This window comes from Microtus pennsylvanicus, chromosome 11 (assembly GCF_037038515.1).
Source record: "Microtus pennsylvanicus isolate mMicPen1 chromosome 11, mMicPen1.hap1, whole genome shotgun sequence".
In the NCBI taxonomy this organism is placed as follows: Eukaryota; Metazoa; Chordata; class Mammalia; order Rodentia; family Cricetidae; genus Microtus; species Microtus pennsylvanicus.
In genome coordinates this window covers 21,026,830-21,042,826 of record NC_134589.1, presented here as the reverse complement: position 1 = coordinate 21,042,826, position 15,997 = coordinate 21,026,830, and the positions used below count along the sequence as shown (strand labels likewise).

The following is a 15,997-nucleotide window of genomic DNA, read 5'->3' as shown; positions in this document are numbered from 1 at the left end:
TTGAGTGCTATAAAAATGGAGAGAGGAGGCCGGGCGGTGGTGGCGCACACCTTTAATCTCAGCACAGCACTCGGGAGGCAGAGGCTGGCGGATCTCTGTGAGTTCGAGACCAGCCTGGTCTACAAGGGCCAGTTCCAGGACAGGCTCCAAAACCACAGAGAAACCCTGTCTTGAAAAACCCAAAAAAAAAAAAATGGAGAGAGGAAAACTAGCTCTTGCTTTAAGGATGTTGCAGACAAGGTGGGGAGACAGTCTGGAGAAAGACAGCATGGTGCATGTGTGCCCAGGATGCTGTGGGGGCACAGAAGGGTACCTGACAGGCGCTGGGGTGAAACAGGAAGAAGTGTGGGAAAGGGTTCCCTTAGGTTCCTCCTCCTGAGCTGAGGCTGGCCAAGCAGGGGTGTCTGGAGGCAGGGAGAGAGGGGGAGGGGCAGAGCCACCACCATCTGCAGCATTAGAAGATGAAGGCCTAGCTGTAGGCCAAGCCCGTGCTCAGCAGTGGCTCAGCTCTGCTGGAGCTGATGTGGGAGTTGGGGAGAAGAGGTGTTAGCGGAGGGTGACAGTGGTTGTTGCTTCATTTTGGTGGCAGTAATCGTCAGAGTAGTGAAGCTGGGGTGCAGGGACACTGCTGGAGACCCTGAGTGGAGCTGTAGAGCACAGGGCGCGGCCTGGGGGCACGGACATCCTGTAGTGTGATGTGACTGCGTAGCTTACAGAGAAGTCCGCCACAGGGATTGGAAGGGAAGGCCCTGGCTGGATGTGGGGCTGTGACCAGGGGAGAGACGAGGTGTTTGTATGAGAGTCACCCCCAAGGTGCCCAGTGAGCCTGTGCCAGCCCTGCAGAACAGACTTAGGGGTGAGGCTGTGACACCGGGACATCTTGGAATGTCAGGAGGAGGAAGACTCTCAGGCAGGAAGGGAGCAGCTCCAGTGACAGACACCACGAAGTACAGCCACCCGGAGATGATGTAACCGTTATAGAGAAGCCATTCTGGAGGAGGAACGAGAGGCCAGGCGGAGGCTGGAGAGTGACTGCCATCACATCAGAGATGCCTGTGTTCAGCCCGTGGCCAAGGACGGGCCCCTTCCAAGTGCTTGCCTGGATTTCTTCTCCCTTAATTCTCATCTCCCCTGAGAAAACATTCCTAGGGAGATGCGAAGGAAGGAAAAGAGAAAGCAGGGGTATTGCCTGGAAGTGAAGGTTTCCCCTCCTCTCCTTTCTACTGTGATGGGCATGTGGTGTCTCCTATTGCCTAGGCTAGCCTAGAACTCACTGTGCAGCTAAGAATGGCCTTGAGCTCTTCACCATCCTGCCTCTGCCTTTCAAGTCCGGGGACCACAGGTCTCCACAGCTATACCTGGTTCCCTTTTTATTTCATTTTTTTTTATTGAAAATACCCTTTTCTCATATAGTCTATCCTGACTATGGTTCTCCTTTGTTAAAATTATAATTTATTTTTATTGATGTTTTTCCTGCATGTATGTCTGTGCGAGGGTGTTGGATCTGGAGTTATAGATGGTTGTGAGCTGCCGTGTGGGTGCTGGGAACTGAACCTGGGTTCTCTGGAAGAGCAGCCAGTGTTCTTAACCGCTGAGCCACCTCTCCAGCCCCATGGTTCTCCTTTTTTTTAGTGAGAGAAAATCGGGTCGAATGTGGAAACACTGAAAGCGTTTTGCTTTCCCTGATTTCTGGGCTTTCTTCCTGGCAGTTCCTGCAGCCGGGGTGGGAAGGCTTCTTACAGCACTGCTGAACCAGGGAGCTCTGGATAACATAACAAGGGCTCCTCATTTTCAGAGTAAGAGGCTTATAGAAAAGTCCAGAAACTCACAGGATTAGGCAGAGGTGACTGGAAGTGAGGCGTTTCCCCAGGGTGACTTGCTGGAAGTGTCTCCTCTTCCTACTGGCCGCACTCTTATGCCTTTCCAGCCCAGCCCCTTCACACACTATAGAGACTATAACATAAGACAGGCCCAGATATGAGGATGGGGAAGCTGGCCGAGCCCAGGAGCTGGAGCTGGCGATTGATCCTGTGCGGGGCTTGGAGGAGTTATATCAGAAAGAAAACTATGCCCTGCTCTGTGGTAGACATTCTGTTTCTCCTCCTGAGCTTTCTAGAATATACCAAGTTCAGAAAACTGCTCCTAAAGGGGACTCTGAAAACTTCTTCCAGACTCCGAGTTCTCCCCAACCCCCTTCCATGCAGCACTGAAGACTGAACCCCCGGCACGCTTGGCAAGTGTTCTCTGAGCTGCATCCTAGCTCCCAGGCACACCTGTTTGGTTTCAGATATATTATTTTTCAATTCAAATATTTCCACTTCCTCCCCTCCTCCCACCCCCTCCAGTCTTAAGAAATGGCAGGGCACCCTGCCCTGTGGGAAGTCCAGTGCCCTCCCCCCCAGATGCAGGGTCTCGTTGTGTTGTTCAGACTGCTCACTTCAGCCTCCTCAGTGTTGGGCTTACAGTGTGAACCACCATGCCAGCCACGCCTACATTAATTTCCGATTAGCTCTTCATGTGGAAATCAGTGGACTTTTGACAAAGTTTCCCTAGGTGATCATTTCCGAAGTCACAGAAGAAGGAGGTTGTCTCGGTCTCAAAATGCTGAAAAGAGTAAATAAGGAGGCTGTGGGACCCAGTGTGCAAGTAGCTTCTTCGTGCCTGCCCTTGCCGTATCTAAGCAGAGGCGCTCCACTGTACGGCCTGTCAGCTGTGAGACAAGCCCCTGGCCATGCCTGTGAGGTTGTCACTGCTGGGCTAACTGAAGTGGGAAGACAGCTCGAAAGTAGGTGCCCCATTCCCTGGCTTGGGGTCCCGGACTGAGTGAAAGGCAAACAGCTCATGCGTCCATTGCTCTCTGCCTCTTTCAGCGTCTGCTGCCTTGGCTCCCCGACACCATGACTGCACCCTGAACTGGGAGCCAGATAAACCTTTCTCCCCTCAGTTGCTTTTGTCGGGGTATTTAATCACAGCAGCAGGACTCCAAAATAGTAATAAGGCATGGTTCTTGACGCAGCATGCCACTGAGGAGATCAGATCCCACCAGGGAGAGAAAAATTTGTTGAAAAGATCATTAGGGATACACACTGTGTGCCAGGCGGTGGTGGCGCACGCCTTTAATCCCAGCACTGGGGAGGCAGAGGCAGGTGGATCTCTGTGAGTTCGAGGCCAGCCTGGTCTACAAGAGCTAGTTCCAGGATAGGAACCAAAAGCTACGGAGAAACCCTGTCTCGAAAATCAAATAATAATAAAAAGATACACGCTGTGGGGGCTGGAGAGATAGTCAGTGGTTAAGAGACTGACTGCTCTCCCAGAGGTCCTGAGTTCGATTCCTGTCACCCACATGGAGACTCACAGACTCCTATTCCAGAGGATCTGATGCCCTCCGCTGGCCTTTGTGGGCATTGCACACACCTAGTACACACATCTGCATGCAGGGAAGACACTTAAAATACATAAAATAAAAGTAAATTCCAGGACAGGCTCCAAAGCTACAGAGAAACCCTGTCTCGAAAAAAACTAAAAATAAATAAAAATAAATTAAGTCTGACCGACGAGTGGTGGTGCACACCTTTTATCCCAGCACTAGGAAGGCAGAGGCAAGTGGACCTTCTGAGTTCAAGGCCAGCATGGTCTACAGAGTGAGTTCCAGGACAGCTATGAATACACAGAGGAAACCCTGTCTCAAAATAAAATAAGTCTTTTAAAGAGAACATGTAAAATTAAAAAAGAAAAGAAAAAGCTTTTCTGATGCAGTGGCACACACTGCAAAGCCGGCACAAGGAGGCTAAGGAGGTGGGGTTCCAAGTTCAAGATTAGCCTGAAACTATATAGTGAAACTCTGTGTAAAAAGAAAGATACAGTGTAGCATATTGAGGGGATATTAGGGTGCCCTAGTTAGAAACCAGGCCAGGAACGATTTGGGGGGAAGTCATTGCAGAAATCACTTTTCGGAGTCAACTCCACTACCCAGCCCCTCATCAGGTGAGATGTCAACCAGGAGCTGTGTAGTCGCCTGCCCGGGCGTGGGCTCCAGAGGAGTCAGCTCCTGCACACTCCCCTCCTAGCCTGATCTCCCTTCTGGTTTCCTCCTGTGCCAGTTTGACTTTGCGGACACCATGGTCCACCAGGCCATCCACACCATCGAGTACTGCCTGGGCTGCATCTCCAACACGGCCTCCTACCTGCGGCTCTGGGCCCTGAGCCTTGCGCATGCACGTGAGTGTGTCCTTTCCAGTTCCCCCTCCTCTGGGAACTCCTTAGATCAGTGGGGGCTTCCCCAGCACGGGAACTCAGGAGACTTCAGGCATCAGTCCAGCTCCTGAGTCCAAGAATGAGTGCAGATAAGGTGTGTCCGCTCTTGTGCAGGTTAGCTGTTTGCAGTGATGCTGCCCCAATGCAGAGACATGGTTTTCAATGGGTGGTGGTGGTGGTGCACGCCTTTAATCCCAGAACTTGGGAGGCAGAGGCAGGCAGATCTGTGAGTTTGAACCCAGCCTGTCTATAGGACAACCAGGGTTTTACAGAGAAACCCTGTCTTTAAAAATCAGAAAAAAAAAGAAAAAGGAATACAGTTTTCAAGGAACTCTCCAGGTTAACAGTGGCAGAGCGAAATGCAAAGGTCTCATCCTCCCTTTTGCTCAGTTCAGCTGTACCCCGTGTCTCCCCTTCTGCAGAGCTCTCTGAAGTGCTCTGGACCATGGTGATCCACATAGGCCTGAATGTCCGGAGTCTGGCCGGAGGGTTTCTGCTGTTCTTCATCTTCGCCGCCTTTGCCACCCTGACTGTGGCCATTCTGCTGATCATGGAGGGCCTCTCGGCCTTCCTCCACGCCCTGCGGTTACACTGGTGAGTGGAGCTGGATGGAGCAGGGAGTGGTCACAGGGAGTGGGCAGTGTTCTCACTTTAGCACCAGAAGTCTGTCCTCTAGGGAACGGAAGCTGGCACTTCTCTGGTTTAATTGAGGGGTAATGGGGTTCCCCAGTTAGAAGCCAGGCCAGCAAGGATTTTTGAGGAAGTCAGCGCTGAAATCGCTTTTCAAAGCCGACACCACTACCCATCACCCTCATCGGGTGAGATGTCAACTATGAGAGGTGTAGTCGCCTGCTCTGGCGTGGGCTCCAGGGAGTCAGCTCCTGCACGCTCCCCTCCTTTCCTGGCGCTGAGCCCTGGAAAAGGCCCCAGGCAGCCTGCTCATCTCAAGGGTTCCAGGAAAGGCTCCCACTCCTTGCTTTGTGTCCCTAGGTGCCTTTGACTGTGCTTGTAAAGCTGAAGGGGATTCTGGGATAGAACTTGTTTTGTTTTTCTTTGTTTTCTTCCTTTTTTCATTTGTTTTGTTTTTATTTTTCGAGGCAGGATTTCTCTGTGTAGCTCTGGCAGTCCTGGCACTCGCTCTGTAGACCAGGCTGGCCTTGAACTCAAGACAGAGATCTGCCTGCCTCTGCATCCCAAATGTTGGGATTAAAGGTGTGAGCACCGCTACCTGGCTTGTTTTTTAAGAGTCTCACTCTAGCCGGGCGTTGGTGGCGCACGCCTTTAATCCCAGCACTCGGGAGGCAGAGGCAGGCGGATCTCTGTGAGTTCGAGAGCTAGTTCCAGGACAGGCTCCAAAACCACAGAGAAACTCTGTCTCGAAAAACCAAAAAAAAAAAAAAAAAGAGTCTCACTCTATATCCTAGGCTGGCCTCAAACTCACAATTCCCGTTCTTCACCTTCTCAAGTGTTAGGACACCCATGTACAGCGAGGAGCTTGTGTTATTCTGGCCTGTGGCTAGAGCCCGGGGCTGGCCCCGACCAGGCATTGTTAGAGCACACTCTATCCCTACTTTGTCCCTTTACTGTGTCCCTGTGCCAGTGCTGCTTTGGTAGGATGCTAAGGACACGAAAGCAGCTTTTCCAAAGGTGGTATAGGGGTGTGGAGGTGTGCGGTGTTTGCTCTCCTCGATGGACTGTGCCACCCTTCGTGGCTCTATATGAAGAAATGGCTCAGAAATAGGAGAGCTAGAGGCTGGGCTGTGACTGTGACCTCAGAAGAGGGTTGCCAGATTTAGCAAATAATATTATAAGAGAAGTCCAGAGACATACATGCTCAGTGGGCTAAGGTGTTTGCCACCAAGCCTGATGACCTGAGTTCAATTCATTGGAACCACGTGGTGGAAGGAGAGAACACACTTTTGCAAGTTGTCCTCTTGCATCCACACTTGTACGCACAGATGCACACACTCAAGATAAGCAACTGTATCCCGGAGGTGGTGGTGCACACCTTTAATCCCAGCACTGGGGAGGCAGAGGCAGGCAGATCTCTGTGAGTTCGAGGCCAGCCTTGTCTATAGAGTGAGTGCCAGGACAGGCTCCTAATAACACAAGATGCTCAGTCAGGTAGAGTTTCAGATAAACTGTGAATAATTTTTGTATGAATATTTCTCAAACGTGCCTGAAACACAGCCACAGTATAATCCAGGAAGCCTGTGTTTCACTGGCTGCCCTGCCTCAGACTTCTCCCCTTGGGGCTCCATTTATTCCTTTATGTTGCCATTCTCCTTTTCAAGGAAGGGTCAAGGGGCTGGAGAGATGGCTCAGCAATTAGAGTCCTGACTACTCCTCTAGAAGACCCAGGTTCAATTCCCAGCACCCAGATGACAGCTCATAACTGTCTGTAACTCCTGTTCCAGAGGATCTGATTCCTGCATACAGACATACTTGCAGGCAAAACACCAATGTATATAAAATAAAAAGTAAATAAGTTATTTAAAAAAAAGGGAGGAGGAACATGTCAAGGAAGGGTCAATCCCGGCATCTCCGGAAGCTCTAGTTGGCCCTACACGAACACTCCACACTCACTCAGTGGCCCTGCCTCAGAAACCCGTGGATGAGGTGGTGGGTGGTCGGTCTCTGAGCTCCACAGGGGATTTTGCAGCCCTGACCCTTTGGAGCCTCTTGTCTGTGTCCCTCATCTTTCTCTTCTGGCCCCGTGAGTCTCCTGTTGGTTGTACTAAGTTATGGGGGAAAATCAAGGGGTATTAAGGGTGTTAGGGGTAGGCTGTGGCTGTGACCCTCCCTCCAGGCTGCCTAGGAGGCCTGTGCTTCCTCAGAGCTGGCTCTCCCCTGGCTCCTCCGCGCCCAGTGGTTTGTTTACTTGAGCTGGGAGGTTGGGAATGCTGCATGCTTTCAGCTCCGGCTTGGCATCCTCCCCTCAGGTTATCAGCCAGCTCTCGCCAGCACACTTCCGCAGCCACTCCAGTGAGGGAATGTCTGCGTAACCAGGCCCCGCCGGTGACTCACTTTTTCTTGCCCTCTTGGCCTCCATGCTTTCCTGTTCTCCTCTGTGTCTCCCGAGCTCAGGACTTGAGGGAAGAGTGACTGCCCCTCCTTGATTGCCTCCTGTTGTGGGTGGGTGAGGAGCCGTGGAGGTTAGGTCAGAGCCATCAGGCAGGTCAGCCAGGCAGGAGTGCACGGCATGTGGAGGTTAGGTCAGAGCCATCAGGCAGGTCAGCCAGGCAGGAGTGCAGGGCATGCGGAGGTTAGGTCAGAGCCATCAGGCAGGTCAGCCAGGCAGGAGTGCAGGGCATGCGGAGGTTAGGTCAGAGCCATCAGGCAGGTCAGCAAGGCAGGAGTGCAGGGCAGGTGGAGGTTGCCTGCCTTGGGTCTCACTGCCATCAGGAGCTGAAGCAGTTTGGGAAGCCACGTTTTATTGCCAGGTGAATGCCTTCGTCCTCAGGCTCCCCTGCAGCCCTCAGGTGACAGCGTCTCCCTCTGTTCTCCTAAAGGAACATGGGGAAGTGGAGAGGATATGAGGCAGGCTTCTGAGACAGACTGACTCACTGGCAGGCAATCCTGAGCTCTCTGAGACAGAAGACAGTAGCCAGAAGGCAGAGTTCCTGTGGGAACGTGGGAAATAACGTACACACCAGGTGTCTGTTACACAGCCCTGACACACCGTAATAGGCAATGGCTGAAGGTAGGGTCCCTGTCGAGAGGACCTGTGTGGCGGGCCCCGTGAACAGACTTTTCCGGCTGGATAGAGAATGGGGAGACATAAAGGAGGTGTGTGCTGCCACCTGAATGCCCTTAGGTACAGGCTTGAGATGGAGGTGTCTCTCTCTTATTTGTCTGTATGGTAGTGTAAGTGTTGCACAAGAGGAGAGACGGAGGAAGCCTCATGCAACTTTCAGAATGCTGGCTTTGGAGGGGTGAGTGGTCCTTGACACAGTTGAGGTGGCACCACCACTTAAAAGTTTAATTGGTGCTTGTGTGCCCTCTACTGGCCAAATGCAGAAGTGCGCCAAGCGCTGCAGGGAGCTCAGCGTTGTGACTCTGGTGAGGGGTGGGGACGGTCCTTGCCACAGTGGCCCAGACACAAGCATCTTCATGCCTCTCACTTCGTCCCTGCTGTTTCCCTGATAAACCACTGCTGAGTTTCTTTGGAATTGAGAAGAAAAGCATTTAATTTGATTTTGATTTATTTGATAACTAAATCACTAGTCTGGGAGTTGTGCAGGTCATAAGGCCAGTGACATTTGAGAACATAATTTCTGTCTTCTGGGTTGTGTGTCTTCCCACCTACCCTGCAACATGTGCTTGGTGTTAATGCCCACCATAATTAGACACAAAGCAGGGATCTTGCTGTAACTGGCCAGGCGTAAAGAATGAGGCGTAAAGGCTGCAGCCGGGATGGGGATCCCTCATCTAGAGCCCTGTGTGTGTCCGTGCTCACACCTGTGTGTCCCCACGTGGGTCGATGGTTGAGGAGACAGCCCTGGGGAGCAGGCGGGAGGAATGCAGTGTTGCTGGAGTAAAAGTCCTGGGGCGATAGTCCCAGCTGACGGCATTGCCTGATACCCGAGCCATCAGAGAGAATTCTTCATCCCCACAGAGTGGAAAAGGCCCCACGGCCCCTTCCTCCTCCAGCCAGCTCTGGAACATGGCCGGAGCACTCACATTCGCTCTGGCAGCCTCCCTGGCTCACCAGGTGGCCTTTGCCACGAACTGGAGCTGGAAGGGGTGACAAGCCAAGCCTCTGCACTCCTGAGACTCTGGGGTGACAGAAGCCCGTCTGCACTCCTGAGACTGGGTTCTCGGTGCACTTCAGAGGCTAAGCAAACAGCTGAAGAGCCCTCAGGAGTCAGTACCTCTCACCCCACAAGGCGACTTTGGTCTATACTCAGGAAGCACACGTTTCCCTGGGTGGGGCGACCAGGGGGAGTTGTTTTCTATCTCTGTACTGGGAGCTTGAGGTGAGGACTCTCGGGGTGAGAGGTAAAGTAGGACTGACCTCAGGATAAACCCAAGATGGTGGCGCACCAGAGGGACCTTGTCTGTCAGTCCACGCGCCGGAACTACAGACGTGAGACGAGCAGGTTGGTGACTGTAGCCGTCCACGCAAAACTTAGGCTCCATTCGTCCTGTTGGAAATTAGAATAGTCTGTCTGTGTGATTGGCCAGCCAGGGAGTCATTTGGAATGCATCCTTAGAGCTGGAGACGTGAGCTGGAACCCCGTGAGGGCAATCCTGGGCTACATGGTATAGGATAAAGAGCATGGCTGTACACCTTTTGTTCGGTTGTTCAGGAATACCCTTGATGTACGTGAATGAGGCCTAACCAACATGAACCCTCCAGACCCAAGGGAAGGGAGCTAGAGCAGGAGCCTAACCACCCCCCTACCCTTCCCATACCCCCAGCTCTGCCTTGAACTTGCAGAGAGACTTCTTAGAAGCTGGCACTGGGGTGGAGGGTGAATCTGGGCCCTGGAATCCTGCAGCTAATTTGCTGGGGTCATTTCCCTGGGAGGCCTTGGGGCCTGGGCCCTGCCCCGGCAGACTGTGAGGGTGGCAGAGAAAGCGCCATACGATTGCTTCTGCACGGCAGGTTCTTCCCACTCCTCCTAATAGGTACAGCCCATAGCTCTGCCACTGTGTCCTCAAGCCCACACCAGAACCGAAGGAGCCCCTAGGCCTCGGTACCACTAGCCCCCACCCACAGTTCTCTGGTTGAGTGATAGAAGCCCTGCGTGTAGCTGAAGGGTGCACTGAGGAGCTAGATTCCTCTCCAGGCCTTAATGCTTCTGTCACCTGTCCCCTGGAGCCCACCACAGTCCCATCCCGCCTGTTCTTGCAAGGGTCACAGGGTGCCTCCTGTAAACTATGCTCCAGGGCAGCTTGGCTTCCTCTGAATCAGGCCTGCGTGTTTCTGCCCATATTTGGTGGTGGTTTGGTTGCTGGGCTGCCAGCCAGGGGAGTGTGCGGGAGGAAACAGTCAGGCAGCCCTGCTCCCAACTTCTTCCTGCCCCTCTGAGCTGGAAAAGGGCCCCAAAGAGACCAGCAGGGATAGCCGCCGATCTGCCTGGGAAGGGAGTTAAGGCCCTGTTTTTCCTTTCAGCCTCCAGAGAAGAATTCTTTCTCAGATGTTTTTGTGGCTGGAGAATGTTTTTGCTTCGAGAAGAACGCCCCCCCCCTCAAGCCTCCCCCTCTTTCCTGAGAGTTTCCTCTTCTGAACTGACCGCTTTCAGCATTCACTCCCAAGTCTCCCTTCTTGGGGCGGGGCGGTCGTGTTTACGCAGAAGGAGAAGTACTCCAGGGGGCTTCCCTTTGGTGGCTGAAGGGGTTCAGGGCTTTCTTCTTCCTTAGCTTGCGGCTGTCACACTGCGCTGTCTGTGCTGTTACACATTTAGCACAAACGCACCCAGCAGGACCAAGTGGGAATGAGATGTGAAGACAGAGACTTCTCCGGGCATCCTGTGCTGTGGTTTCGTGAGGGTGGCCCTGGGCTCTGAAAGCCTCCCCCGAGGAGCTGGCAGGCTGGCCCGGTGGTAAAGGTGTTGCCGCGCAAGCCTGGCAACCTGAGTTTGACCTCAGGAACACATGGAAAATTAGAAGAGGAGGACCGATTCCACAAAGTAGACCTCTGACCTCCCCCCATAATACATTTTAAATGTTATTTTTAATTTAAAAAATAGCGTAGGTAATTTAGAGGCTCAGTGGGTAACAGTGCTTACCTGAAAAGTTCGTGACCTACCTGAGTTCAATTCCCAGAACCCACACAAGGGTGTGTCTTAGTTAGGGCTTCTTTTTTTTTTTTTTGGTTTTTCGAGACAGGGTTTCTCTGGCTTTGGAGCCTGTCCTGGAACTAGCTCTGTAGACCAGGCTGATCTCGAACTCACAGAGATCCGCCTGCCTCTGCCTCCCGAGTGCTGGGATTAAAGGCGTGCGCCACCATCGCCCGGCTAGTTAGGGCTTCTGTTGCTGCAACAAAACACCATGACCAAAGCAAGTTGGGGAGGAAAGGGTTTCTTTGGCTTACCCTTCACATCACTGTTCATCCTTGAAGGAAGTCAGGACAGGAACTCAAGCAAGGCAGAAACCTGGACCATGGAGGGGTGCTGCTTACTGGCTTGCTCCCCATGGCTGCTCAGCCTGCTCTCTCCTAGAGCACAAGACCACCAGCCCAGGGATGGCACCACCCACAATGAATTGGGCCCTCCTCCATCAATCGTTAAGAAAATGCCCTGTAGGCTTGCTATATCCCAATCTTATGGGCGCATTTTCTCATTAGAGATTCTCAACAGTCAAGTGAGAATCTAGCCTGTGTCGAGCTGACATAAAACTGCCCAGCACAAGAGGAGGTGGAGTGAGAGAATCATCTCCACAGAGTTGTCTTCTGGAGGGAAGGTAGCATAGACATCTGAAAAGGGTCGCCCTGGCCCAGGCGCAATGGCGTTCCTGGTAGTCCCAGCTATTGTGGGAACTGGAGCAAGAGTTCAGGGCCAGCCCGGGCAGCACGGTGAAGCACTCCTCTTTATTATTATTTAAATATTTTTATCCATGTGTCTGAATGAGGGTGTGGAGGCTAGAGGAGGGTGTCTCCAGGAGCTGGAGTTCCTGGCAGTTGTGAGCAGCCACGCGTATACTGGGAACCAAATTCAGGTCTTCTGCAAGAACACCAGGTGCCCTTAACCACCGGGCCATTTAACCACTTGATTTGATTTGATTTTTGGACGGGGTCTCACTATGTTCGGCCTGCCTTGTCTCCCGGTGCTGGGAAGAAGCCTACACTACTACACTTAGCCCTATCTTATTTTCTCAGTGAAATGGTGACTTTACTCTTCTTTTTTCCAGGGTGGAATTCCAGAATAAATTCTACTCCGGGGCTGGTTTCAAGTTCCTCCCCTTCTCCTTTGAGCATATCCGGGAGGGGAAGTTTGACGAATGAGTCCCAGGCAGGGCGCATGCCCAGAACAGTTCTCCCCCACCCCCTTGCCTTCACAGGGATGGTCTGTGTTCCTTTTGCCTGTTGATTGTGATCCCTGTAAACCAGGGCATTTGTGTGACCCTTGCGACCCCTGCCCCAGCTGTGAGTCGTTTAGATAGGTGCTGGTCTTCCCCGGGTCTCTCCACCTTGTGTAACGTACAGATTTCCTAGTAAGAGTCGGATGGCTGTGCCTGATGCCCATCCACCCCCGGCACCAGTCCTGGCCTCCTGGCCTCCAGATAGACAGCCCTGTTCTACTCCCTACTGGTGAGCCAACCCTCATAGCCACATGGGGATGGAAGGGGTCCCTCTCCAGGCCACAGTGCTTGGTCACACCATGGAGGAGGGTCAAAACAGGTTCCCTCCTGGTAGGGGACATGGTTTATGGAACATATCCCTCTCCAGGTTAGCAGGAACAATCAGGAAGATGCTCTTGTCACCCTTTGCCCTCTGCTCTCCGGTTAGTATTGATAGGGACTTCAGCTAACCCCACATGGGCCATGATGGGTAGCTTCTCCTTATCACCCCAAAGATCCCAGGATGACCAGCACCACCCTCCTAAAGAGCTTCCTCTCCCAGCCCTGTTGGCCCAGCATAGCATCCCTGGGAAGGGGATGGTCTCACAGGGCTTCCCGACCTGAGATTACCCTCTACCCAGTCTGCATGAAGGGGCCTTGCCCTATACTCCATCCCAGGGCAGAAGTTAAAATTGGCGCTCTTCTGGTGCATCCCCGAGCCCTTCCTCCATCCTGATCATGATGTCCCGAGGCTGTGGTCAGTAAGGTTGGTTCTGCCGGCAGACCTGCCTTATCTGCCACTGGTGGTTTCTCCCCAGCTCCCACACTGACCCCACTTTCAGAAGTGGTGTCCTGGGCGGGGAAGGTCAGTCTCCTTTTCAATTAGCTAACTGGGGGTGACTGGTAGACTGGGGCGCAGGTATGGGTGCAAGCACTGTACAGCCCTGCCAAGCCCTCGTCCTCACCTCATGTCCTCCTGGCTGTGGATCTCAGACCCTTCTAATCATGTGCTGACCCGTTCACTCACTGCATTCGGGAGGTGACACTAAATCTACAAGGCCCCTCCCCTCTCCCCCACCCTGGCACCCTCGAGAGCTGCTCAGACACTCGCCCAGGCGGGGCTGGCCCACTGGAACCCCGTCCTGAACCCCTCTCCTTTTGTGTCCAGTTTACATGAAGACCTTTGTTCTGTTCACAGTGAGGCCTGAGGCAGAGTTCTTTGTCAAGGACCCTCAAGGCCTTCTGTCCAGACAGACATTCCTGTGCTGAATAAAGTGTGTTTGACTCTCACCAAAGCTGCCTGTCTCTGAGTACACAGCCCTTGTTTGTCCTCCAGCCCTGCCCTCTTGAGCCCATCTGGTACCCACACCCTCTTCCTCCTGCCAGCCTTTCTGCTTCTCTTCCTGATCTGAGAGGCCACAGTTGCCATGGCCCTGGCTAGGCAGTTAGTGAAATTAGCGCCTTATCTCGAGTTTCCCAGGCACCTTCCCACTCTTGGGAGCCAAGTTAGCCTTGCAGAGCTCCAGCAACCTTTATCTCCCTTCCCTTTGCTGTGCGGCCCAACCGGAGAAGGGAGCCGGGGTGTCTGCCCCCACCTTCTCCGTGTATGCTCTCCAGGGCACCACGGCTGAGCTATTTTAAGCCCTGGTGCCTTTGGCCTTGGTGTAAGTAGAGACTTGGCAGACTCTTAGGGTATCTGGAGAATGTGAGGTGCTGACGTAGGCAAGCCATGAGCCAAAGAAGCAGCAGACTGCAGGGAGATGGCTGGGTGGGGAGGGGACCTCCCTTTTCTGAGACATACACATTCTTCCTCTGCCCCCCCACACACACACAGGGTTTGTGGCACAGGAATGTAACACCTGCTTCTGAGGGGCAGGAGGAGGTGGGACATCCTGTTCATTCCATCTCTTTTGGGGGGTGGGTGGTTCCAGACAGGGTTTCTCCTTGTGTAACTAGCAGTCCTGGCTGTCCTGGAACTAGCTCTGTAGACCAGGCTGGCCTCGGACTCAATGAGATCCGCCTGCCTCTGCCTCCCTAGTGCTGGGACTAAAGGTGTGCTCCACCACTGCCCAGCTTCATTACATTTTCTTATCCCATTTTAGCCTAAACACCTCTCCCAGCCAGCAGGGCACCCACCCCTGGAGCAGTACTCCCCACTCCAGAAGACTTTTCAAATGAAAAGTCCCAAGGGAACTCTCAACCTCTTGCTGTTTACAGGCTCAAAATGGAGGCCTAACTAGAATAGCAGAGTTGAGAATTCAGGATTAAATCCTAATTTACAGTCAGTGAATTTCAGACAAAGAGGCTGACATGATTCTATGAGGAGAGAACTGGGCATGATACTACGCCTGTAGTCCCAGCACTCTTGGGGTGGATGCAGGCTTGGAAGTTCAAGACCAGCCTGGACTACATGAGGCCCAGTTTCCAACACAACACAACACAAGCCCTTGTATTCATTTAGTGTTAAGACAGCTGAGTGGCCATCTGCAAAGGAACACGTTTGGATTGCTCCCTAACCGTAACAAAAATGAACTCAGAGAGGCAGGTGGATCTCTGAGTTCGAGGCCAGCCTGGTCTTCAAGAGCTAGTTCCAGGACAGGAACCAAAAGCTACGGAGAAACCCTGTCTCAAAATCCAAAAAAAAAAAAAATGAACTCAGACACAGGGCTGGGGCCTGTGAGCCCAGCACTTGAGAGCCTGGAATGGAAGGCTCTTGAGTTTGAAACCAACACATGCCATATAGCTAGATGATGTCTTAACAAGCACATAAAAAAAATGAATTAGCCGGGCGGTGGTGGCGCACGCCTTTAATCCCAGCACTCGGGAGGCAGAGGCAGGCGGATCTCTGTGAGTTCGAGACCAGCCTGGTCTACAGAGCTAGTTCCAGGACAGGCTCCAAAGCCACAGAGAAACCCTGTCTCGAAAAACCAAAAAAAAAAAAAAGAATTAAAACCGGATCGTAGACCTAAATGAGAGAGTTAACACTATGAAACTCCAGGGACCTTCAACTGAGCCAATGTACTCCCACACGAGTGACAAGATAAAAATACCAATGTCAGCTTTCAAATGCGTGGTATGCTTTTGTGTGTCGAAGGTTGGAATCAAAGCGCCTGGAGACAGAGAGAGACAGAAGAAAGATCATAGCCAGATACCCGGTCTGAGCTGTGCCATCCAAGGAAAGGGTCAGATGTCCCGAGACTGTCGAGAGGAGGCAAGGCTTAGAGATAACTGTTTCCAAGGACTGTCTGGGGCTTAGGGGACGCTGTTCAGTGCTTGTCCAGCCTGCACACTGCTCCCCACAGAAACCCCACTGTAAAGATGGAGGCTTGCTTTCCTTGCCTTTCTTTCTTTCTTTTTTTTTTTTTTTTTTGGTTTTTCGAGACAGGGTTTCTCTGTGGCTTTGGAACTAGCTCTGTAGACCAGGCTGGTCTCGAACTCACAGAGATCCGCCTGCCTCTGCCTCCCGAGTGCTGGGATTAAAGGCGTGCGCCACCATCGCCCGGCTCCTTGCCTTTCTTTAAAAAAGAAACAGAGTGGGTGCCCCACATGCCTGTAGTCTTGGTACTTGGAGCTGGAGCAGAGGAGCAGAGGTTGAAGGCCATCCTCACCCTTGGCCACCTGGTGAGTATGAGACAGCATCAAAAAAAAATGGAAAAATCTGCTGAGACGGCTCAGCCAGCAAAAACGCTTGCCGCAATAGCCCGATGGCCCAAGTTAGATCCCCAGACTCCACGTA

The 15,997-nt window shown here is 52.6% G+C and overlaps 1 protein-coding gene across 5 annotated transcripts in view; it reads left to right on the top strand.

Moving 5' to 3' along the window:
- The window catches only part of Atp6v0a1 (ATPase H+ transporting V0 subunit a1), a 52,257-nt gene extending 38,701 nt beyond the window's left edge, over positions 1–13,556 (top strand). For 4 of the 5 annotated variants that reach the window (XM_075990696.1, XM_075990695.1, XM_075990694.1 and 1 more), the window contains 3 exons: positions 4,101–4,218; positions 4,677–4,848; positions 12,112–13,556. In XM_075990696.1, coding sequence (XP_075846811.1) covers positions 4,101–4,218; positions 4,677–4,848; positions 12,112–12,205 — 384 coding nt within the window. In that variant the 3' untranslated portion in view covers positions 12,206–13,556. The remainder of the gene's footprint in view (positions 1–4,100; positions 4,219–4,676; positions 4,849–12,111) is intronic. The other variant, XM_075990697.1, reaches the window with a different exon arrangement.
- The last annotated feature ends 2,441 nt before the right edge of the window (positions 13,557–15,997 follow it).